The sequence below is a fragment of the Diceros bicornis genome, chromosome 32, assembly GCF_020826845.1.
Source record: "Diceros bicornis minor isolate mBicDic1 chromosome 32, mDicBic1.mat.cur, whole genome shotgun sequence".
Lineage (NCBI taxonomy): Eukaryota > Metazoa > Chordata > Mammalia > Perissodactyla > Rhinocerotidae > Diceros > Diceros bicornis.
The window spans coordinates 6,641,701-6,667,715 of record NC_080771.1 but is presented as its reverse complement, the minus strand read 5'-3'; the positions used below and the strand labels follow the sequence as shown (position 1 = coordinate 6,667,715).

Below are 26,015 nucleotides of genomic sequence, written 5' to 3'. Positions count from 1 at the left end.
AAATACTTTGAGATGAGTGAAAATGAAGACACAACATACCAAAACTTATGAGATGCAGCTAAAGTAGTGCTTAGAGGGAAATTTATAGCTGTTACTGCCTTTATTAAAAAGAAGAGAGAGATTAAATCAATTACCTGACCATCCATCTTAAGACACTGAAAAAAGAAGAGTAAAAACTAAGCATAAAGCAAGCAGAAAGAAGGAAACAGAATTAGACCATATATTTATAAATGAAACCAAAGCTGGTTCTTTGACAAGATCAACAAAATTGACAAACCTTTAGCTAGGCTGACCAAGATGAAAAGAGAGAAGACTCAAATTACTACTGACAGAGAATAAAAAGGACTATAAGGGAATATTATGAACAACTGTGCCAACAAATTAGCCAAGAGGAAATAGACAAATTCCTAGGCACACATACCAAAACTCATTCTAGAAGAAATAGACGATCTGAATAGACTTATAATAAGAAAAAGAATTATTCATCAATAAACTACCCACAATGAAAAATGCAAAATTAGAAGAGGAAGGAACACTTCCCTATGCATTATATGAGTCCAATATTACCCTGATAACAAAACCAGACAAATCCATGAGAAAACTACAGACCAATATCTCTTAGGAATAGGACAAAATTCCTCAACAAAATACTAGCAAACTGTACCTAGTAACATATAAAAAGAATTATATACCATGACCAAGTGGGATTTACACCAGGAATGCAAGGTTGGTTAACATATGAAAATCAATCAATATAATACACTATATCAATAGAATAAAAAACAAAAACCACAAAATTATCTCAATGGATGCGCATTTAACAGTTTCTAACACCCTTTCATGATAAAAACACTCAACAAATGAGGAACAGAAGAGAACTTCCTCAACCTGATAAAGGCATCCATGAGGGGGCTGGCCCGGTGGCACAAGTGGTTAAGTGCACGCGCTCCACTGCGGCGGCCCGGTGTTCGCTGGTTTGGATCCTGGGCACGCACCGATGCACCACTTGGCAAGCCATGTTGTGGCAGTGTCCCATATAAAGTGGAGGAAGATGGGCATGGATGTGCCCAGGGCCACTCTTCCTCCGCGGGGGAAAAAAAAAAAAAAAAAAAAGGAGGATTGGCAGATGTTAGCACAGCGCTGATCTTCCTCAAAAAAAAAAAAAAGGCATCAATGAAAAAAATCATAGCTAATATCATACTTTAATGGTGAAATTCTAGATGCTTTCCTCCTAAGATCAGGAACAAGACAAAATTTCTGTTCTCAACACTTCTATTCAACATAAAAGAAATACTGGAGGTTCTGGCTAGAACCTCCGGTAATTAGGAAAGAAAAAGAAATAAAAGGCATCCAGTATGAACAGGAAGATGTAAAACTATTTCTATAAGCAGATTACATGATCTTGGACATAGAATATCCTAAGGAATCTACTAAAGTAGAACTAATAAATGAGTTTAGCAAGGTTTGGGATATTAAATAAACATACAAAAATCAGTTGCATTTCTATATGCTTGCAATGAACACATCAAAAATGAAACAATTACATTTAATAATAGCATCAAAAAGAATACATAAGAATAAAGTTAAAAAAGATATGAAAGTTATACTATGAAAACTGCAAAACTGCTGAAATTAAAAATGATCTAAATAAATAGAAAAATATCCTATGTTCATGGATCAGAAGGTGACAAAATTGTTACGATGGCAACACTCCCCCAATTGATCTACAGATTCAACACAATCCCTATCAGAACCCCAGCTGACTTCTTTGTGACATGTCAGAATTGACACGCTGATTCTAAAATTCAAAAAGAATTTCAAGGGACTTAGACTAGCCAAACTACTTTGAAAAAGAAGAAAAAAGTAGGACTCTCATTCCCTGATTTCAAAACTTATGTCAAAGCAACAGTAATCAAGAGAGTATGGTACTGCATAAGGAAATATAATGTATAGATCAGTGGGATAGCATTGAGAGTACAGAAATAAACCCATGTGTCTATGGTCAACTGACTTTTTTTTTTTTGCTAAGGAAGAGTCGCCCTGAGCTAACATCTGTGCCAGTCTTCCTCTATTTTGTATGTAGGGCTCCCCCACATAACGGCCACCAACAAGTGTTTTAGGTCTGCGCCCAGAAATTGAACCCAGGCCGCTGATGTGGAGCACACTGAACTTAACCACTAGGCCTTGGGGCCGGCCCCTATGGTCAACTGATTTTTGATAAGGGTGCCAAATCTATCAATTGAGAAACAATAGTCTTTTCAACAATAGTGCTGGGACAACTGGATAGCCCCATGCAAAAGAACAAAGTTGGACCCCTACCTCATATGTATATAAAAATTACTCAAAATGGATCAAAGACCTAAATGTAAGAGAGAAAACTATAAAACTCGCCGAGGAAAATGAGGATTAATCTTGGATTTGGCAAGGTATTCTTAGATATGACACCAAAAGCACAAGCTACAAAAGAAAAAAATAGATAAACTGACTTCATGAAAATTAAAAACTTTTATGCTTCAAATAACACTAGCAAATAAGTGAAAAAATAACACACAGAAGAAAATGAGAAAATATTTGCAAATCATATATCTGATAAGGGAGTTGCATCCAGAATCTACAAAAAACTCCTACAACTTGACAACAAAAAAGCGAACAACCCAATTCAAAAATGGGCAAGGGATTTAAACAGATATTTCTCCAAAGAAGATATACAAATAACCAGTAAGCAAATGAAAAGATGCTCAACATCATTAGTCATCAGGGAAGTGCAAATCAAAACCACAATGAGACAGCACTTCACACCCACTGGTATGGCCAGAATCAAAAAGTCAAACAATGACCAACAGACACAATAAAAGATGCTCAACATCCATGGGAAATGCAAATCAAAACCACAATACAGTACCAGTCAATACCCCCACTGGGATGGCTATAATAAAAACAAGGAAAATAAGTTGGCAAGGATTTAGAGAAATGGGAACTCTCGTGCATTGCTGGTGGGAATGTAAAATGGTGCAGCTGCTGTGAAAAACAACATGGCACTTCCTCAAAAAATTAAACATAGAATTACCATATGACTAGTAATTCTACGTTTGGGTGTATACACAAAAGAAGTGAAACCAAAGATTCAAAGAGATATTTGTATACCCATGTTCATAATGGCATCATTCACAATAGCCGAAAAGTAGAAGCAACCCAAGTGTCCATCAGTGGATGAATGGATAAACAAAATGTGGTTTATCCATACAATGGAATATTATTCAGCCTTAAAAAGGAAGGAAATTATAAGTCATGCTACAACATAGATGAATCTTGAGGACATTATACTAACTGAAATGAACCAGTCACAAAAAGACAAACATTGCATGATTCCACTTATATGAGGCACCTAGAGTAGTCAAATTCATAGAGACAGAAAGTAGAATGGCGGTTGACAGGAGCTAGGGGGAGGAAGAATAGAGAGAAAGTACTTAATGAGTATTTAGTTTGACTTTGCAGGGATGGAAATGTTTTGGAACTAGATAGAGGTAGTGGGTGTACACTATTGTGAATATACTAAATGCTACTGACCTCTTCATTTTTAAGTGGCTAATTTTATGTTATGTGAATTTCACCTCAATTTAAATTATTTCTAAAAAGTAAGATAACAAGAAGTGTTGATGAGAATGTGGAGAAATCAGGACCTTCACTTACTGTTGATGGAAATGTAAAATGGTGCAGTGACTTTGGAAAATAGTGTGGCAGCTCCTCAAATGGTTATACACAGAGTTACCATAAGACCCCGCAATCCACTCCTAGGTTAATACCGAAGAGAAATGAAAACATGTCCATGCAAAAACTTGTACACAAATGTTCAAAGCAGCATTATTCATACTAGCAAAAAACTGTAAACAACCCAAATGTACATCAACTGATGGATAAACAAAACATATTCCTACAATGGAATATTATGTTCTAAAATTGACTGTGGTGGTGATTGCACATATTTGTGACTATACTAAAATCCACTGAGTTGTACAATTTAAATGAGTGAATTATACGGTATGAGAATTATATCTCAGTAAAGCTGTTGAAAGTGTTCTGATTGAACCTACTGTGGTAATCATTTCACAATATATGTAAATTAAACCATCGTGCTGTACACCTTAAACTTATACAGTGATGTCTATGTCAATTCTTTCTTAATAAAACTGGCAAAAAAAAAAAAGTGTTCTGAGAGTAAGGAAGTAGCACCTTTACTTTTCCTTCTATATTCCAAATGGTACTCACCTTTGCCATTACATAAATGGCACACATTAACAACTGGTCCAGATGTCTGTCCATCATAAGTTCAGGACACTGAATTATAGAGAATTCAAAGCAGGTCCAGATTTTTTTCCTCAGTTCATCGGAAATATCTAGTTTAACACAAAGATCCCGAAGGCGGACACCTGCTAAGTGGTAAACCTAGTAGATAAAGAAAAACATTTCAGATTTTGTTTATCTAACACTTATATTTCCCAAGCTCATGACCTGGTAAAGGTACATGAAAAATTACCTTTCTAAAGAAAAGTGATAAAGAGCTAGTCCTCCTGGGTCTAATACTGCTGCTGGTTATAGGTGGGCCTTGTTTCTGCTGTTGTCCACCTGGAGAAATCTGTTGAATGGCCACCTGACCGGGGACTTGCAGGGTTGTTCCTGTCACCTGTTGAGAGCTCAAACTTCCAGCCAGGGCCTGAGCACTGAGGGGCTGAATGGAGCCAGTCACAGCTTGTGCCTGCCCCCCAACATTGACTTGGACAGGGAAGAATGTTATGCCTCCATTTTCATTGGCAATACCTACAGTTTATTACAAAGAATAAAAGCACACAGAAAAGTTGATAATACAACGTTCTCCAGGCAGAGGTTTCCAATATCTCCCCCTCCTAACCCCCTTCCTCCATCCACTCTTGTCTCATATTGTCATTCCAGCCAAATCTCAGGTAACTTGCCAATAAATGCCACAGAGAAAGAACTCAAACACTCATCTCTGCTTTCCTTACCTTGTACAGGAATGGTCACAGTTTGTCCATTGTTGGCTGTGACAGTGGCTGTTGCCATGGTGACCAAAGTCTGTCCAGGAACTGGTGTGACAGAAACAGCCTCCCCAGGTACATTCTGCACAGGGACAGCATTGACTAGGGGCTGTGGGGGAATGCGGCCAGGTGTGCCTCCATCAGAGGGGCTATCATTCTCAACAAATAGCCGCCTTCTGGTAGAGCTGGCTGTTGGGGAGCTGTACCTATCATATAATGTGGTTGGAGATGTTATGCCTAGGGTCAAAAAAAATCAAACAGTTTAACTCAAAGAGACTGAGATCTAATTTCCATCCAAACTGTTCTTTTCAAAACTAGTTACAGTGTTTGAAATACTTCATAATTTAAAAAGCAAACAAAAATTACAGGAGTTACATCATACCTACATTCAACTAATGAAAATTCAACAACACTATTAAGAGCAAAATTTAAAGAAATAAATTTTTCTCTACTTGTCTTGCAGTGCTCCCTTCTTCACTCCACCTTCTGCTAAACTAGATGATGCCCTCCACTACCACAGGGCATTAATGATTCAGGGGCAATTTAAAGAATTAATCTATTTTTCTACGATATTTTCAACCATATTCAATTTCTACCTAACACCCACGTAAGATGTGATTTCACTGTAAAGCCATTACTTGATACGAGGACTTGATGGACTTGATATTACTATGGTATCATCTGGAAGCATTTCTTGCCAGTTTTATGAATTTTCATCTTTGTCTTTTTCTATATATAGAAAACTACTGAAACTCAATAATGTTCTTCAGCAAGAATGGACATACATGTTTTAGATTCCATTAAGCTTAGTTTATTATTTTTTTAAACCACTTTATGGAGATATAATTCACATACATATGACCCATTTAAATTGTACAATTCAATGGTTTCTGGCATATTACCTTATTAATTTTTTTAAATGGTGATAAATATATATAACATATAATTTGCCATTTTAACCATTTTTAAGTGTACAATTCAGTGGCATTAATTACATTCACAGTGTTGTGCAACTGTGACCACTATCTCTTTCCAAAACTTTTTCATTATCCCAAATAAAAACTCTATTAACCATTATGGTTTAGTCTATTTTTAAGTATTCACACCGATGTCTGAATTTTTAAGAAGTAAGCATTCCTTTCCCTCTTCCATGTCCAGCTGTAAAAACTACACATCAGTGGGTTTTTAACTTTTTAAAATATATGTAGGGAGGTCATAAGAGGATTGACAGGAGTAGTACTGATACACTGTGGCTTAACATTTCAATTTCCTGATGATACAAAAGCAAATAAACTTACTGGATTTATATTTGGAACAAAGCTGCAGAGTCACACACGCATTATGATCATTATCTTCTAAAGTATTAAGAGACCTCATGAAAATGGAGAAGTGATAAGTACAAAGAAAACAAAGTTTAAGTCAAGTCCTAATCCATAGGTTAGGGAAGGAAAAACTACAGAAATAGGACTAAGAAAGACCAGCTGTCCAATCTATGGATCTGAGTGGATAATATGCAGAAAAATAATTAAGTCATTATGACTCCTTTTTCAAAAATGAGGAAGTTTTCATATAGATCATCTATATTTATTGAGTATGCACTGACAGTGATTCCTGATTTTGTTTTTGGTTTTTTTTCTGTGTGTGTGAGGAAGATTAGCCCTGAGCTAACATCCGATGCCAATTCTCCTCTTTTTGCTGAGAAAGACTGGCCCTGGGCTAACATCTGTGCCCATCTTCCTCCACTTTATATGGGACGCCGCCACAGCATGGCTTAACAAGTGGTGCGTGCCCAGGATCCGAACCGGCGAACCCCGGGCCGCCGCAGTGGAGCGCACGCACTTAACTGCTTGCGCCACCGGGCCGGCCCATGATTCCTGATTTTAAAACTGATCTTTCTCCTATAGCCACTGCTTATCAATTATATTAAAAAGTTGATCTAGAAACAAGAATATTCTTCTAATGGCATCCAAAGATTTAGAACTTTCTGGATTTACAGAATTGCTTTTTAAAAAGTAGTTTTATCTCAAGTATGTAAACTTAAACCTTGCCTCTGGCCGATGTTATGAAGAGCTGTCTAAAATGCAATCAGATCAACAGCGAAACTTCCCATTTGTGCACTTCTGGAGGCAGCACTGCTGTTACATTAATCAGGGCAGCACAGCTCAACTGACCAGAGTCACAGCTGAACAAGCTCAGGTCATGCAGACCTCTTAGCTCACTGGCTTGTCTGTGCCTGATTGGATGATACAGCTCTATCTTGAAGAAGCTTTTCTGTTTCTTCTGATTTTAAAAGTAATTCATATTCATCTTAAAAAATTTACAGAAATCACCTGGAATTCTATCAACAAACAATAATCATTCTTAACAGTTTGGTTTTTCAGCTCTTTTGTATGTTTATAGATAAACATACACTTAAAATATAGGAATCATATTAATATATAGCATTCTCTTTTTTAAAGACACTTATTATATCATACATTTTCCTGTGTTCTTAAATATTCTTTGAAAGCATTACTTTTAAGTGATCTATTTGACACTATAATGCACGGAATACTTTTTTCTATATACACCCTATTAACTTCACCTATTGTTTTAGATGGAATTTAAATCCCCAGATATTAGGCCTCCAAATATTCCCCCTAGTATTTTAAACTTACTTCTTCCAAGTCCTCCAGTATCAGCACGAACTTCACTCACCCTTCTGGGAGTCACAGGGGAGCTAGCAATACAAATTTCGTCTGCTCTTTCCAGGTTCTGAGGTGGCATGACCTATAAAGAATTGTTTACACAGAATGCCATTATTCAAAAGAGCATTTTAATTAGAAATACATAATAATATAAGGCAAAAGAAAACTATCTTGCCTCATCAGTTATTCAACCTAAATAAATCAGCTGTCTTTTCCACTTTTATACTAAAGTTAAAAAAAATTCTAGCAGGCTTAAAAAATTCAAAACCTAATAATTGGATACTAAATATGAATCAACCTTCATTACTGATGTGGAGAATTATAATATCAGCCATTCTAAGGTACAGAAACTTGATAAGGAAATCAAGACAGAGCACTGAATTCTTATTGTGTCACTGAAACCTTAGGGCAATCACAAATTATTTCTGACTCTTTTTTCCTCTTAGATATAAGGGTGATCGTACCATATTAAAAAACCTAGCTGTGGGCCGGCCCGGTGGCTTAGCGGTTAAGTGCGCGCACTCCACTGCTGGCAGCCCGGGTTCGGATCCCGGGCGCGCACCGATGTACCACTTCTCCAGCCATGCTGAGGCCGCGTCCCACATACGGCAGCTAGAGGGATGTGCAACTATGACATACAACTATCTACTGGGGCTTTGGAGGAAAAAATAAATAAATAAATAAAATTATTAAAAAAAAAAACCAGCTGTCACCCTCCTACCCCTCCATAAGGAAGACACTAAGTTTAACTGCTCTCTGTGGAAGAGGATTATGAACAGACTAGATATTGATGTACTTTTGTTATAGAAAGATGTTAAGATATTTTCACAAACCTCTTCACATGTAGGAACTCTGTTTTCATTGTCTCTAATCCTGTCCCAGAGTGGAGACTCTGGTTTCCATGCCAAATGATCCAAGATCTGTTCTTCAATCTGATTAAGGTGTTTTACTACCTCTCTACAAAGGCCATCTTCTGCTCTAATGAATACTTCTATCACCTGTAATAAAGAAAAATGCCCTGGTTTGTTTAATAATAATTTTTTCAAAAAAAATTGTTTATTAAGTGTGAAAGGAAAATGAGTAAATTTAAATTTTTTTACATATTTATAGATACAACAAAGTCAATTTATCAAAAATTACCAGTTTAAAGAATAGTAATATTTTGAAATAGCTGCTTTTCCTTTCACTGTCTTTATAAATAATTATTTAAACTGTATATATGGGCCGGCCCCATGGCTTAGCAGTTAAGTGCGCGTGCTCCGCTGCTGGTGGCCCGGGTTTGGATCCCGGGCGCGCACCGACACACCGCTTCTCCGGCCATGCTTGAGGCCGCGTCCCACATACAGCAACTAGAAGGATGTGCAACTATGACATACAACTATCTACTGGGGATTTGGGGGAAAAAATAAATAAATAAAATAAAATAAATTATAAAAAAAAAATAAAAATAAACTGTATATAAAATTATATAAAATCTTTTATATAGTGATATATTTCAAAAAATTTTAAATGAAAAAACATGCCTTGTCTAATTAGATTGAAAAATATTACACTTAAAATTTCATATTTAAAACCTCTAAACATTCAATCTATGCCACTATAAAAATTAGTTTTGGGGCAGCCCAGTGGCATAGAGGTTAAGTGCGCATGTTCCGCTTTCGCAGCCCGGGGTTCACAGGTTCGGATCCTGGGAGTGCACTGACGCACCGCTTGTCAAGCCACGCTGTGGTGGCATCCCATATAAAGTAGAGGAAGATGGGCACAGATGTTAGCCTAGGGCCAATCTTCCTCGGCAAAAAAGAGGAGGACTGGCATCAGCTGTTAGCTCAGGGCTGATCTTCCTCACAAAAAAAAAAAATTAGTTTTGACTCCCGTATGAGAGAATTAAGATAAATTCATATGCTAAATTAATATCAAGAAGGAAACAACTACCAAATCAACGCTGTAACTCTGTGCCTGTATATAACATGTGAAAAAAACATTTTTTTCTGAAAGACACTTTAATTTCCATAAAATAAAAAAAGAAAGTTACTATACAAGATGAGTCAGTGATATGTTTGCTACTTTTTTAAAGCCTTCTTAGCTCATAAAATGAAAATATTCTAAAAGCCTTTATTAGATAAAAGGAGGAATCCAATGAAGCTTTTACCCAAAATAGGTCTTTATAGTAAATTAAAAGAATTTATATAGTTCTTAACTCTATTTCTTCTCTGCTTCCCAACAGAATAGAAATTATTAAATATGTAATTAAATATAGAAGAAATGTACTTAGATATTAAAATGAACTAGATGGGTAACAACAGGAAGTTGAGTCTCGTCTACAATTTCCGTATCAGTATCAGATTTTTAAAAATACCTTATAAAAATGATAAAGTGGCACATCGAATATTTCAGTAATAAATGGAAAATTCCCAGGAGGCTTATAAGAAAAAGTGACAACCTCAAGGCAGCAGGCCAAAAGTGATCTATGGAATGCATCTTGTTCCAGAATGCCCTATAAAAAACAAAGTTATTAACGTTTAGAAACATCAGTCTACTCTAAGACATTTCATACCCAGTCAAGTTAAATAAAAATACCTTATTTTCTGAGGAAGTCTTATTTTCTGAGTTAGTGAGAAGTATATGCTTATTTTCTTACAAAACTTTTCTTAACTTTATAAATAAGCCCATTTTTTAGCAAAAAACATATATTAAAGGAGTGTATAAGAACTTTCAAAAATCTTACACACTGTAAAATATAGATCATAAAAAAGATTACATCCCTAACCAAAATACACTGATGCTTACCAGTATAATGATATGGAAAGATGTTATAAAACAGTATTTACAGTAAGAGGCCACTGTCATAAAAAGAGAGCTGGAAGGAAGGCAGGTGACTGGCTAGATGGTCGTGGACCAAAAGTCAACATGCTTATCTCAGGGTGACATAATCACAGATGATTTTCATCTTCTTTTTTTTTTTTTTGCTTATTAATTTTCCAAAATTGTACATAAACATTTATTATTTTTGAATTAAAAAGTTACTCAGACAACAAGAGCATAGGCAACGAGAAAAAATAGATAAATTGGACTTCATCAAAATTAAAAACTTTTGTGTATCAAAAGACACTACAACAAAGTGAAAAGACAACCCAGAGAATGCGAGAAAATATTTGCGAATCATATATCTGATAAGAGATTAATATCCAGAATATATAAAGAACTCCTACAACTCAATGACAAAAAAGCAAATGACCTAATTCAAAACTGGGCAAAGGATTTGAACAGAAATTTCTCCAAAGAAGATATACAAAGGGCCAACAAGCATATGAAAAGATGCTCAGCATCACTAGTCACTAGGGAAATGCAAATCAAAAGCACCATGAGATACCACTTCGCACCGATTAGGATGAGTATTTTCTTAAAAAAATGGAAAATAACAAGTATTACAAGGATGTGGAGAAACTGGAACCCTTTTGCATTGTGAGTGGGAATGTAAAAGGGTGCAGCTACTGTGGAAAACTGTATGGCAGTTCCCCAAAAAGTTAAACATAAAATTAACATATGATCCACCAATCCCACTTCTAGGTATATACCAAAAATAATTGAAAGCAGGGACTCAAACAGATACTTGTACACTGATGTTCATAACAGCGTTATTCACAATAGCCAAAAGGTGGAAACTCAAATGTCCATCAACAGATGAATGAATAAACAAAATGTGGTATATTCACATATATATGTGATACATATAATGAATATTGTTCAGCCTTAAAAAGGAATGAAATTCTGATACATGCTACAACATAGATGAACCTTGAAAACATTATGCTAAGTGAAATAAGCCAGACACAAAACAAACATTGTATGATTATATGAGGTATCTAGAATAGGTAAATTCAGAGAGACAGAAAGTAGAATAGAGGTTACCAGGGGCTGGAGGAATGAATGGGAAGTCACTGTTTAATGGGTATAGACTTTCAGTTTGGGATGATGAAAAAGTTCTGAAGATGGCTAGTGGTGAGGGTTGCACAACATTCTGAATGTACTTAATGCCATTGAACTGTGTACTTAAAAATGGTAAATTTTATGTTATGTATATTTTACCACAATAAAAAAAATTTTTTTAAATAAGTTTCTTAGGTGAGTATACAGGTATCCACTTATCGACCCTAAACTGTAGCTATGTTTTATACATCCTTCTGTATATGTTTCAAAATAAAAAAATTTGTCATAAAACAGCCTTTTAAATTCCTACAGCCATATTTTTATGTATAAAAAAAGAAATGTAAATAGTTACAAGCAATTAGAACAATTATTCATCAATTTTATAATTTTCTTTAAAACACTATTTAAAAAATTAGTTTTTAAAAAAATTATTTTTATTGATGTCATTAAAAGTAAACATCACTTGTTTAAAAATCAATTTACATTCCTTAACTAGTAAAATCTAGGAAAAATAATTATCTTAGCCAAAGAGGAATGGCTGAATATTTATGTTAAAGTCCTATCTAGTCAATACTCAATTTATTCTTGCTATATAAGGCTTGAATACAAACTCTATGTTATTTAAAAACTCAATTAAGAGGCCGGCCCCGTGGCTTAGCGGTTAAGTGCGCGCGCTCTGCTGCTGGCGGCCCGGGTTCGGATCCTGGGCGTGCAGTGACGCACCGCTTCTCTGGCCATGTTGGGGCCGCGTCCCACGTGCAGCAGCTGGAAGGATGTGCAGCTATGACATGCAACTATCCACTGGGGCTTTGGGGGGAAAAAAAATAAAATTATAAAAATAAAATAAAATAAAAAATAAAAACTCAATTAAGGCTAAGTCTGAATGTTTTAATCCCTGACTACAGAGTCTTACTATCCACAGAAATTGTAACTAATATTACATGGCCTGCTGTGACGACAAACACTAAGTGAGGACTCAGAACAGAAGTTTCCTTAGGTGCCAATCTGATTCCCTTAAAGCCATATATTATTTCTTCAATAATGGCTTTTTTTTTGGCTGAGAAGGGCCAAAAGGAAACTACATTTTATTGTGCTAATCAATACATTGGTTATTTACTCACAGATAAATCCATGTCTCCCAGTCTTTTCTGTTCCTGCTCGATAACAGATTCTAATACTTTATAGTAAAGCATCTCTGCAAAACGAAAATGTTTGCTGGCAATTTCTGCATAAATAATAAAAAACACAAAAATCACATGCAAAGAAAATAAATATTGTGGACAATGAAGGTCCATCCCATCCCCTGCCTACAAAATAAAATTTACAAAACAACTCAACACTTCATATGTATGCACTTCCTATAGTTGCTGTTCTAGTCATCCCTAAAATTCCTTAATTTTCTTCATGGTTAACACTTAAGATTTTTCTAAAATTGTGCATTTAAAATTGTGCATAAAAAATATTACAGCATTCCATTAAGATCCACACCTTTGTTTTGTATGTTTGAACAGAGCAGCTCTAGGCGAAGAGGTATATAATTGGTTTACTATTCCACTCATACTTGGTTCTGATTCACAACATCAAACAACTCCTAGGACAAGTCTGGGCATGTAATAGCTATTTCTTTTGTCTTTGTTCTTAATATTTTGAAGAATCACTGTACTTCTATATTTAATACCTAGTCTACAAATGAAAACTAAAGATTTTGCAAACAAAAAAGTACCTTAAGTCCAACATAAAAAAAGGTATCAGTCTAAAATTTCTCTATTACTGAGAAGGGCCCAGAAATCACTTGGTTGACAAAAAAATTGGACATGCATATTCTAGCCCTCAGTCTAAAGTCATAAATCTTTTCTTCATATTTCTGACTCAGTTACCAAGAAAAGACCCCATGTAGTTAACTTCAAAGATGAGAACAATACAGACAATATTGTCTTACCTTTAGCACAATTATTGAAATCCTCATCTGGCTGGGAATGCTGAGAATATATTTCATACATTTCTTTCAATCTGTTGGCAATAGCCTGGGTTGGATCTCTGGAACACGTCCTAAAAAGTAATAATAAATTATTTAATTTAAAGGTCTTGGGCCGGCCCCGTGGCTTAGCGGTTAGGTGCGCCTATAGGTTCGGATCCCTGGCGCGCATCGATGCACCGCTTCTCCGGCCATGCTGAGGCTGCGTCCCACATACAGCAACTAGAAGGATATGCAACTATGACATACAACTATCTACTGGGGCTTTGGGGGGAAAAAATAAATAAATAAAATTATAAAGGTCTTGCCAAGTCACAAAGTGATAAACTATTACAACTCTGTAATTTGACTAACCTGTAAATATAAAATACTTTGAACAGAAACTATACACTTTCCAAATTAATCCAAGAGATCCCATACTTCCTTATCAAGGGTATTGGTATTACCATTTTGAGTGAAAAAAATATTTGTGTGGAGCTGTACCTTTAACTCCAGTAAATTCAGCAACCTTGACCAGTACCCCAGATTTGATGTCTGTGCCTGGCCCCCACCTACCCTAGACATCTGCAGTCACTGATGACAAACAAAACTGCCCTCAACTGTGTCCCCAGAGGGCAGTGCAACTCCCATTAAGAAATCCTGGAAGGAAACAGAACAAAGGGGTCTATAATCTATACCACAGACTCACATAGACCATTACTGGCATGCTACATTTTTCCTTCCAAAACAAGGTTTATTTTCACTGACTTTTTTTTTTTTTTTACTAGAAAGGCAATGTATGTTCAATGCAGAAGCATTATTATACAGTGTCTCCATGTGGGCTTTTGTAACAACTATGTTTTTATCTTGATCATAAATACACATATTCATTGTAAAAATGTAATAAGTTTAGAAAATTGTAAAGAAAGTAAAAATTAGTTATAATCCTGCTAGAGATTGCTACTGAATATCATAGGAAAGCAGAATTTTATTTATGAACACACATATAGGCCCTTTTTTTAACAAAAAAACAGGACCCTTTGGTTTTATCTAGAATCTACTGGTAATATTTAACCCCACTAATGGTATTTAAGATTAAAGAAGCTGCTATGCCTAGATAGAGACTATAAAGAGATCTGGAAGATATAGAGATTAAGATGGGCTTCTAAAATGTATTTATAAAATGCTTCTGAATTCTAGGGAAACTAGGATTTCTAGTTTAAACTAGGTATTCTAGGAAACTGTGTCCATCTGAGAAACATTACTTAGGAAGAGGCCATACAGACATAGCCTGTTGGGTGTTAATCACAACCAAGTTTATGCATAAAGTAGACTTCATGAAAATGTAAAGGTAAATCAGTCAGCCTTGGTATTTAATGAGTCTAGCTATGAGTGGGAAATTACTAATATGTGTATTTGGGCCTTCTTATACCATATCACTAGAAATAAAATGGGCTCCTATAAGGGCCTATGTCATCAAATAAACTTTTAGGACTAGGAGGGGCCTTGGAGGTAATTTTATCAAGTAAATTTGCTAAAAATTATGCACAGGTAATGAGATTCAGTCTATTGTGCTTTTCACTAAAGCTCACTGATATTCCTACCAGTCTCAGGCAGATCAAAGGAACTAAAGGCAGTTAACTTCCTTTTCAGGCTAAGGTGTTTTACAGAGTTACAAAAGTTATAGTGGTTTTACACCGGTTATGAATATAACTCTCTATCTTTTCAAATCTGACCCACCCTTCAGAAATTCGCTCAGGTCCAATCCTCTTCATGAAGTCCTTTGACAACTCCCATCTTTTTTTTTTTTTTTTTTGTGAGGAAGACCAACCCTGAGCTAACATCCGTGCTAATCCTCCTCTCTTTGCTGAGGAAGACCAGCTCTGAGCTAACATCTATTGCCAATCTTCCTCCTTTTGTTTTTCCCCAAAGCCCCAGTAGATAGTCGTATGTCATAGTTGCACGTCCTTCTAGTTGCTGTATGTGGGACGCTGCCTCAGCATGGCCGGAGAAGTGGTGCGTCGGTGCGCACCTGGGATCCGAACCCAGGGCACCAGCAGCAGAGCGCGTGCACTTAACCACTAAGCCACGGGGCCGGCCCTGACAACTCCCATCTTTACTGATCTCCTCTTTCCCTGAAATCTTAAGATAGAACAGCTGGTAATAGATAGATTGGTGGTTTATTCTACAGTCTCTGGCGTTGTTAGTTACTGTCTCCTGTACTATATTAAAGAAACTTGAGTGCTATGGACTGAATGTTTGTGCCCCGCCTCCCAAATTCATATGTTGAAACCTAATCTCCAATGTGATGGTGTCTGGAGGTAAGGCATTTGGGAGGTGATTAGGTCATAATGATGGAGCCCTCATGAATGAGATTAGTGTCCTTATAAACGAAACCCTAGAGAGCTCCCTTGCCTCCTCCAGCCATGTGAGGACACAGCAAAAAAACCGCTGTCTATGAACCAGGACCGAGGCTTCATCAGACACTGTATCTACTGACATCTTGATCTTGGACTTCCAGCCTCTAGAACTGTGAGAAATTAATTTCTGTTGTTTATAAGCCACCCAGTCTATGGTATTCTGTTATAGCAGCCCCAACAGACTAAGATACTGAGGAAAAATGATCATCTCTTCATACATCTTATATTGCTATGTCTTCTCCAGACTAACAACAGGATTGAGCATGCTACTGATATAAAATTATTAATGGGTGAATTAAGGCACTAATAGTGAAAAATTAAAACAGAAAATTGGAAAATGGTCAACAACTAAATCTTAGAAGGTAAGAAGGGCTCAAACTAACCTTAGAATCTGTTCCAATTTCTCACTTGGTGCATTCCTGAGGCCTGTTAGCATGGTGTGAAGACGACTCAAGCTATGGGTAGCTGTAGAAACTGGGGTCACACAAGGGCTGTTGTCCTTAATGTACCTCACACCAGTAAGTGGTGTGGAGATTCTAAGTGCTTTAGACTAAAGGGGGGAAAGAAAGAACATTATTTTAGGTCAGAAAGACTTTCAATTACTTCACAAATGGGAATTCAAGCCAGTCAGACTTTATCTTTACATTATTGGTAAATTTAGTGATTTAAATATCACCATTTTTGGAATTTAAACATAACACCACTAAGAGCCACCACTATCCATGTAAAGATGTGTGAAAGGGCAATTTGTATTTTAGCCAACTAAAAAGTTTGTCTCTTAAAAGTTAATCTTTAAGATAAGGCATATTTCCCTATTATCCCTCCTTCAAAATTTAAGCCTGAAGGCAAAAATAAGCATTAAAAAATTAAGAATATCTCTGAGAAACAGAATTTCACAGCTCCCATCTAACGCTACTTTTGTAAATACTCAAAGATTGACAAAAGACAGCTGTGAATTAAATCTGGCCCAAATGAAATCCATGATTTAACAAAAGCCCATCTAAATTATCAAATATGCTTCAGAGACAGAGGATAAAACAAACATTCCTAGAGGCAGAATATAAGCTGATGTAGAAAACAACCTAAAGCAGAATAGCTGTGCTCAGTCTTCTTGCCCCTCCTTTACCTTTAGTTACTAGAATCTATCACAGTTTTCTCCCCCTAAAGCACATAAATCTTCAGAGAAATAAGTTTAAGTCGATACTCTTGAATATAAACATGAAAATGATACGACAATGTCTAAGAATTTAAGCATGAATACATATGCTAATAAAACATCTTTTCTAATTTTTCCAACAAATTCTGAAAGGTTAAGATAGCTTAAGAGTGTTTTTTAATATTCAAGATACACTATATTTCCCTATGTATTAAATGTACTTATTCTAGAAATAGCTGTAAAAATACCTAGCAAAATTTTCACCTGGCAACAGAACAAACTATTCAAGTTTCATGAGATACAGAAAAGCAAAGAAATTCACCATTAAAGAAATAAATCTATATGCTTTCTCTGTGACATAGGAGTAGAATCAAGATTTCCACTTTGTTTCACAGAAATTAATTCTATAATTTTTTTTTAGGTCAATAAGATGATCTGGGTAGATTAACTACATTCAGAAGGTTGCTCTCTGCCCTCGACACCTTTTCTTGCAGCCAGTTTCTTCCCTGTATATGAACCAGTGCCTTGCTGGGAGGGAAAAACACCTTATACTTTTGCAGGAGAAGCAACAGCAGCCAGAGCATCTCACCACATTGGCCACAGGCAGCAGAGCTTCCACAGAGGAAACAAGGTATGACACCCACAAACTTCTTCCTGCCCACAGTCCTCCAAGTCAGCACGGGGCTTCTAGGCAGCACTGTTCAAGTTTTTAGCTTAAAGCTTCCTGTGCATTCTGATCAAAAGGAGTTTTCTTTACCTTAGGCATAAATATTAAGTTAATATTTTAAAAATATTAGGGTGTTTATTCTCCAAGTAAAGAATTCTAAATTTTGGAGTGCCCCAGCACTCTGTCCTTAGATCTCTTTTATTCTCTATCAACTCAAACCGCTAGGTAATCTCTTCATTCCGTGGCTTTAAAAGCCATCCGTATCCTGATGACTCCAGAATATATATACGTAGCCCTAACCTCTGCTGTGAACTCCAGTCTTATATATCTCAACTACTACTCAACTTCTCTACTAGGATGCCTAAAAAGACACCTCAAACTGAACATGATCATAACCTCAACTCTTGATTTTTTTCTCCCAGACTTATTCTTCCCCCTCAATAAATGTCAATAGTAAATATTCATGGAATGCCTACAGTGTGCCAAGCACTGAGTACAGCACTAGTCACAGCCCTCGTGAAACATATTCTAATGCAGGGAGACGGATAATAATTCTTTCTTTTTTTCTATCTATCTATCTATCTATTTATCTATCTCTCTCTCTCTATCTCCCTACCTACCTACCTCCCGTCAAACAGTGATAAATACCTAGAGGAACACTAATCGCAGAATAAGAGGGAAAGGAAGTCCTGGGGATTGGGGAGGATATTAGTGGTTATTATTTTATACAGTAGTCAGGTTATCAGAGACCTGAATGAAGTGAGGAAGTAAACTACATGAATATTGTGAAGACACATGTTCTAAGCAGAGGAAACAGCAAGGGCAAAAGCTTTGGGTTGGGGGTATGCTTGACATCTGAAGAACAAAAAAGGAGGTTAATGGGGCATGAGCAGAATGGGTGAGGAGGGAAGTGGTACAAGATGAATTCAGAGAGGCAGCAGGGCTAGATCCCTGAAGACCTTATAGGCATTTGTAAGAACTTGAGCTTTTATACCATTTACCCAACCGGAACCATCACTATTTTCTTTCTCTCACAGTCTAGATCCAAATCATTAGTCTATCCTGTGGGTGCTATCTCCAACATACAGCCCAAATACAACCATTTCTCTGATCTAAGCCACCATGAAGTGTCACCAGAATCATTGCAATAGCCTCTTAATTCCCTACTTCCACTCTCATCCCCGTCTCACCTGCCCACAAAACCTTTAAAAATATAAATCAGTCAGTCCCTGTTCGCCATAACACTTTCCCAACAGCCTTTCTCTCAATCAGAGCAAAAGCAAAAATCCTTACCGTGGCTTCCAAAGCCCTATATGGTCTGCCTCTCCCTTTTGTCCCCCACCCCTCACTTCTTCACCACTCTTTCCCTTACTCACTCTATTCCTACTGCACTGACGTTCTCACCAATCACGTTCCCACCTCGTGGCTTTGCACTTGCTGTTCTCTTGGCTTTAAATACACATCCCAGCTATTCACATGACTTGCTTCCTCACTTACTTCAGGTGTCTGTTAATATTACCTCCTCAGACGCCTTTCGCAACCACTCTATCTACAAGAGCCCAAGGCCCATCCATTCTCCCTTCTCCCCAAAACTTTGTACGATTACTCTACTCTATTTTTCTTCAACTATCATCATCTGATATACTATATATTTACTTGTTTGGTTATCTATCGTCCATCTCCCAACACTAGAATATAAAACAGGATATTTGTCGCTGTTTTGTTCACTGATGTATCCCCAGTGTCCAAGACACAATCTGGCATGTAGAATACCTTTAGAATATCTGTTGAATGAATAAGTAAACTAGTCTTAAGTCTGGTCTTACAGGTGAGTTACCCCTTGGAATTATCCACACAGCCTCTGGAGGCACTTGTCAGAAGTTGTATATTTTCTGTGAACACCATACAACTGTAGGAAAACTCTTAGTCTCCATCATCGCTAAGTGTCTGCATGACATAACACCACATGATCCTGAAACTCAGTTTAACAGAATTTTCTTAAAAACTACAGATTCTCAGTTTTTCTAGTCTCTTAGAGGAAGGCACCAGTCCAGGTCAATCAACATTTTCTGAATGCCTATTATGTTCAGTATGTAAAGGCTGTATATTATTGGCCCATCTTTTCAAAACCAAAAATTATCAGCATGACACATTCATTTAAATTTATATTAAATTCTCTTTTTCTCAGATCTAACCAAAAACTTTGAACGTTGATGTTAAGAAAAATTAAATCAGTAAACATAGAGATAACTTTTTCAATTAAGGTAAGACAGAAATTTTCTTTTTTGTCTTGGAAGTAAGTAAAACACATACACACACAATTACCAAAACAAAACAGAACCTCTGGCATGTCTGCTCCTATATTTCTACTCTTCTGGCATGGCTCAACTTACCTTGTCAAAGTGTTGCTGCAAGATGTTTTTCATCTGCACTCTTTCAGCAGTCTCTGTTCCTGAACCAGTATTCAGATACCTTGAAAGAGTCCCAATTTCTTCTTCAGCATCATCTCCAAGAAATATCCGTTCGTCTAAATTCCCAACAGATAAAACATACTCCTCATAGGCCTTATTGATGGCTTTACTATAGGAAACAAAAAAAGGCAAAAAGTACATTCACAGAACTGCCATTTCAGTTAATGTTTTAGGCCACTTAATTATTTCATTTTTTTATTTACTAAAAGTTCTAATAATTTTGTGCAAGTTAAATTTTAGTGGGATCATTGTTAATTATAAAAACTGAGGAGTATAAAATGCAAGCTTGCTACACTATGCTCATCCATCATACAGTAAGTCTATTTTGCTGACAGTGTTTCAGGGTGGGTACCCTGTACCAATCTGCCTGGTAGGTGCAGCTTCTGGTGAGAAGCTAAATTATCTTTCCTAGCTGCTCAAGGCACCACTGAGGACCTCAGTACTTCCATATCATCATTTTTCTCCTGCATAGTTCCAAAAGAATTTATTTCAAAAATTATGATCCAAAAGTTTAACTATTAAAGCTTTAAAGAACAGCCATACGTTTTTCAATAAATTTAAAAACATGTGCTTAGATTAATAGTTGATAGAATTTTTTATTGCCTCCATATATTCTCTCACAAAACATATTCTAAATTTCCACGGTACAAACAATAAAAACACTAAACTCTGAAGTTTCCTAAGTATACAATTTAAAATATTAAAATGGTATTATAACAGAAATACTCACAAACTCTCTCCAAAGTTCCCAGGTTCTAAAAACCCAGTAAGATTTTCTTCTTTTCCCTTCAGGAGCTATGATGAAAGAAAAGATTCTTAAGTCATCATATTAATAAAATTTTTTCCCAGAAAATATTTTCACATTACTCCTTTACTACTTACAAACCTTTTTTTCATAAAGTTTCCTAATATAAGGTTTCCAGAAATGTTCCTTTATTCCCTTTGCTTCCAAAACTAGGCCATCATGTAAGGAACAGAGTTTCTCAATGACACAAGGTGGGTCAGAGGAAGGTTTAGAATCCTTAGCATGAAAATCTTCAGACAGGCCTATAATGTATAGAATCACAGAACAGAGATATCAGGTAGCATTCAATAAACCAAACTGTGATACACTAAAATATAAGTAATAAAGAGTATAATCAGCATATGAGTTAGCATATGAGCGTACAGGAAATAGTATATCAGGGCCTAATTTGACTCTATTTAAATATACTTCAAAAATAGGAAATAGAGGTAAAGTGTATCACTACTCAAAGGATTTGAATTATTCAATTATCTATCTGGAGATGGTTAAAAAAAGAAAAATTTAGGGGCCGGCCCCGTGGCTTAGCAGTTGGGTGCGCGTGCTCCGCTGCTGGCAGCCCGGGTTCGGATCCCGGGCGCGTACCAGCGCACTACTTGTCGGGCCATGCTGAGGCAGCATCCCACATACAGCAACTAGCAGGATGTGCAACTATAACATACAACTATCTACTGGGGCTTTGGGGAGAAAAAGGGGGAAAAAAAAAGGAGGAGGATTGGGAATGGACGTTAGCTCAGGGCTAGTCTTCCTTAGCAAAAAAAAAAAAGAAAGAAAGAAAGAAAGAAAAATTTAAAAAATAATTTTAGTATATTGCTATATGATCTAAAACACACAAAAATATAACTTTGCAAATAAGCCTTACATTCAAATAAAAAATACTACTTTGAAAAAAATTACTGTTCAAAATATATGCTGTTTATATGCTTTCATTTAATTATATTAGATGTATTTATCCTATTAATTCATAGCTTATTCTTGCCCTAGACTCAGTGCAAGAAAAACAATTTTTTTTAAATAAAAGAGGGGAGGGCCGGCTCCGTGGCTTAGCGGTTGAGTGCGCGCGCTCTGATGCTGGCGGCCCGGTTTCGGATCCTGGGCACGCCCCAAGGCACCACTTCTCCGACCAACCTGGGGCCGAGTCCCACGTACAGCAACTAGAAGGATGTGAACCTATGACATACAACTATCTACTGGGGCTTTGGGGGGAAAAAAATGAATAAATAAAATCTTAAAAAAAAAAAAAATTAAAAAAAAAAATAAATAAATAAAAGAGGGGAAAATGAAGGGAAGCAACTATATAGAAATATAAAAGGCAATTAGGAAGGAAATGAGAGAAAGGACAGAATATGAAGAACATTAAATTTACCAAACCAGGAGCAACTGAAGTAACTAACTCCACTAACTTTCAACATCTCCCTTGAGTCAGACAAGCTGAAATGCTAATTATAACCATCCCAAAATTGATAATCACTCAGAATCCTACCATGGTATTATTCAAATAGCAGCAGCATTATATACTAGCTCTACAAATACTTTTTAATATTTGCTTTGTAAATCATAATTTGGTCTCTTACTGTACCTCATTCATAGAAATCACATACCTCAAAGCCTACCACATGCATCGCCAAAATAATTATCATTTCCATACATCTTTTAGTTTAAGAGCTACAAGTTCATTTTACTTATTTTAGAATCATAACTACTACTCTTCTGTAGAAAAAATCTGAAATGAAGATTCTTTCAGCAAATCCATTTTGACCTAGGACGTGTCAGACATGAAGCTTGATAATGTAGAAAAACACAATCAGCTTTAACGGCATCTTTGCTGCTCTGGGTTTCTAAATTCCTTCTTCTTACTGAGTATATATTTCCGAAACTTCTAAAGTTGTCATCTAAGACTTTAAACTTTCTGATATTTGCGATTGCTTTTTCCATGAACATTTTTACAGAGAGCTCAACTCCTAGTTGTAAGTACTCTGGATAACTACGATGATGGAGCATTTCAAAACACTTATGTTCTCTGATGCTAGGAAACCTGTACTATGTATACAACTCCCAAGAGTAAACATAACGTCAAAATGTGACTTGTCCAATAATCTTTGATTTACGAACTTACCTTTAAAATTAGGGTTCACAAGTTCTTTACGATTGGAACACTGAAGGGCATTTCCATAAACTAAGTCCAAAGCACATAGCAAAAGATGATAAGAATTGACCAAATCATCACTAATCATGGGGAAATTACCTACAGAATTATAAAGAGTCATAGAGTTAAATTTGTATCAACTTTACAATATTTTAAAAATAATTTCTTCTTTAATTAAAATGACATTATACAACACTGTACAAAGCTGTCTCAAGAGCTACATAAAGTATTTTGGCAAATTTACATTTCAAAATATTACTCTTATAGTTTAATAAATTTCTAAGAGTTTAATGAAAGCCAAAACTTTACTAAAAATGCCATTCATTCACCCAATATTCATTAAATAAGCATTTATTAAATGCCTAATAGCTGACCAAAATTTTATCATCATTGGTTTTTCCTTTGAAAATTCTGAACACAAACAACTTCATAAATTATCTCAAACTGTAAGAAATTGTTTTGTATGAAAATATTTTTCTGCCAAGAAAATCAGTAGAAATACTTAGATTGTAACAGCTGAGAAAATGATTCATATAATTATTTTTTTCATGTATGTACTTTAAAAAGACCAGAACCAGGGGCCGGCCCTGGTGGCGTAGCAGTTAAGTTCACACACAAAGCTTTGGCGGCCCGGGGTTCGCAGGTTCAGATCCCGGGCGCAGACCGATGTACTGCTTGTCAAGCCATGCTGTGGTGGCGTCCCATATAAAGCAGAGCAAGATGGGCATGGATGTCAGCCCAGGGCCAATCTTCCTCAGCAAAAAGAGGAGGATTGGCAACGGATGTTAGCTTAGGGCTAATCTTCCTCACAAGAAATAAAAAAAGAGAGACCAGAACCTATAATCGGACTCCTAATGGTACCATTTTAAATACTTTTCTACATATTAATATAAGCTTATACAAATTAATGCAACAGGACAACCACGAAAGATACTTAAGTTCTAGAGCTAATATCCCAGGAGTAAACTGTTGATGCTTGGTAACAAAGGAAAAAGAAACCCAAACTTAAACCTATAGACACATGTCATTTCTGCAGTGCTAGTTAAGTCTAAAATTGAAGGCAGTTTTTACAGGCAGTGAAACAGTTTTATTACTCTTAGAAATTAAGAAATATTTCTAGATTTTTTACAACTTTGAGCATATCCCTTTTTTCATTAAACACTGCATATGTATGCTTCATATTAATTTTATATTCTTATAACATCAGATGAATTCAATTTAAATAGCTAACATACATCTGAAGAATTATTTGTAAACCTCAATATTTTCACACTTAATGCCTACACAAATGCATACACACACACACACACACACATTCTCACACTGCTTTGTTTCATGCTTTTCTCTCTCCTTTCCTCCAAAGAAAGTTACCACTTACCTCTGCATATCAGGATACGTAATTCTTTTTTTGTATAGATGCAAACACTTAACAAATGAACTTAAATGAATTAAAGAGCAAAAAGTATTTTTCTTTTGCCAGAAAGGCACATGATAATTAATAGATTAAATTTTGCATTGATATAACCAAACTAATTTTCTTGGTCCCTCTGTAAAGATGTTTCATATTCAAATATACTCAGTTCCTGAAATGTAAAACAGGAAGTGGCACTTACTGGTTTCAAGCTATAAAGCCCATCACACTGACAAGCCTAAACTTGTCGCTGGTGTGTACTTGTCATAGGAAGTCAACAAAGATAACAGGCAAAAAGTTGGCTTACTTATCAGGAATGAGATAATCTGGGATGTCCATACGTTGCAGAGAAAGTCATGAGAAAGGTGGCTATAAAAGAATATACCTCCCCTCAAATAACTAAATCAAGAACTGAATGAAACTGATTAAACTAGTCTATTAGAAAAGATCCTAGTGAATCATAAAAGATCACAGTGCTGGATTGTGAGGGGACAAAGGCTCTTCAGATCAAATAATTATAGACTGAATTAATAACAAGATAAAACTCAAAAACTGAGTTAAATGCAAAGACAAAAAATATGCCACTCCAATTGATCACATGAGACCAAAATCTAAATAAGGACAATAAAATTCTTTTTTAATAGTTTATACAGTACCAAATACATTTACTCCCAAGTACACATACACCATAAAACACATAAACAAAACATAAAAATCCTAGAAGTCACATATCCCTGCCCACAATCAAATGACAAGGTTAACATCATATATAATATCAGCCACAGCAAGCTAAGATTGGCAGCAATTGTTGCAGCCACTATGAAAACAGTTTATATGCTCCTAAGCCTTTATTTCATGCCACTGATTATATCACCTTTATCTCCACTAAAGAAACATACCAGTGTGATAAAAAGCAAAATAACAACTTATTTTTGACAGAAGAAAGATTTTTCTTTTCAATCAAGCATGAAGCTCAGGCAAGAAAGGATGAGCTCCTGAACTAGCTAGAAAGGACCAACGATAATCAGACAAATCAAACTTTAAGACCAATGGAGTGACACATACTTGCTAGAGGGTCTTCACATCCAGCATGAAACCAAGAGCTAGGAAATCTGGATTCAAATCCTAGCTCTGTTTCTAGCAGCTAGTTTCTGGGCCTCAGTTGCCTAATCTTTAAAGTAATAAGTTGGGTTAGCTGATGTAACAATGAGAATCTCTTATACTGATAAAACTCTTTCTAGCTCTATGATTCTTTGATTTTAACTTTGCATTTTATTGAGCTATCTTAATGGCAAAGGCATTCTACATATCTACAGAAAAAGC

General features: G+C 36.0%; 1 protein-coding gene across 2 annotated transcripts in view; it reads right to left on the bottom strand.

Moving 5' to 3' along the window:
• RBL2 (RB transcriptional corepressor like 2) overlaps positions 1–26,015 on the bottom strand; it is a 51,624-nt gene that overhangs the window by 16,098 nt on the left and 9,511 nt on the right. The window contains exons 5-17 of one of the 2 annotated variants that reach the window (XM_058527816.1): positions 23,252–23,380; positions 21,220–21,380; positions 21,064–21,128; positions 20,256–20,442; positions 16,423–16,589; positions 13,605–13,714; positions 12,787–12,890; positions 10,179–10,232; positions 8,572–8,736; positions 7,709–7,820; positions 5,019–5,288; positions 4,535–4,815; positions 4,267–4,443 (exon numbers count right to left, since the gene is read on the bottom strand). In XM_058527816.1, the coding sequence (XP_058383799.1) occupies positions 4,267–4,443; positions 4,535–4,815; positions 5,019–5,288; positions 7,709–7,820; positions 8,572–8,736; positions 10,179–10,232; positions 12,787–12,890; positions 13,605–13,714; positions 16,423–16,589; positions 20,256–20,442; positions 21,064–21,128; positions 21,220–21,380; positions 23,252–23,380 (1,982 nt within the window). Of the gene's footprint in view, positions 1–4,266; positions 4,444–4,534; positions 4,816–5,018; positions 5,289–7,708; positions 7,821–8,571; positions 8,737–10,094; positions 10,233–12,786; positions 12,891–13,604; positions 13,715–16,422; positions 16,590–20,255; positions 20,443–21,063; positions 21,129–21,219; positions 21,381–23,251; positions 23,381–26,015 lie in introns of both variants that reach the window. The other variant, XM_058527814.1, reaches the window with a different exon arrangement.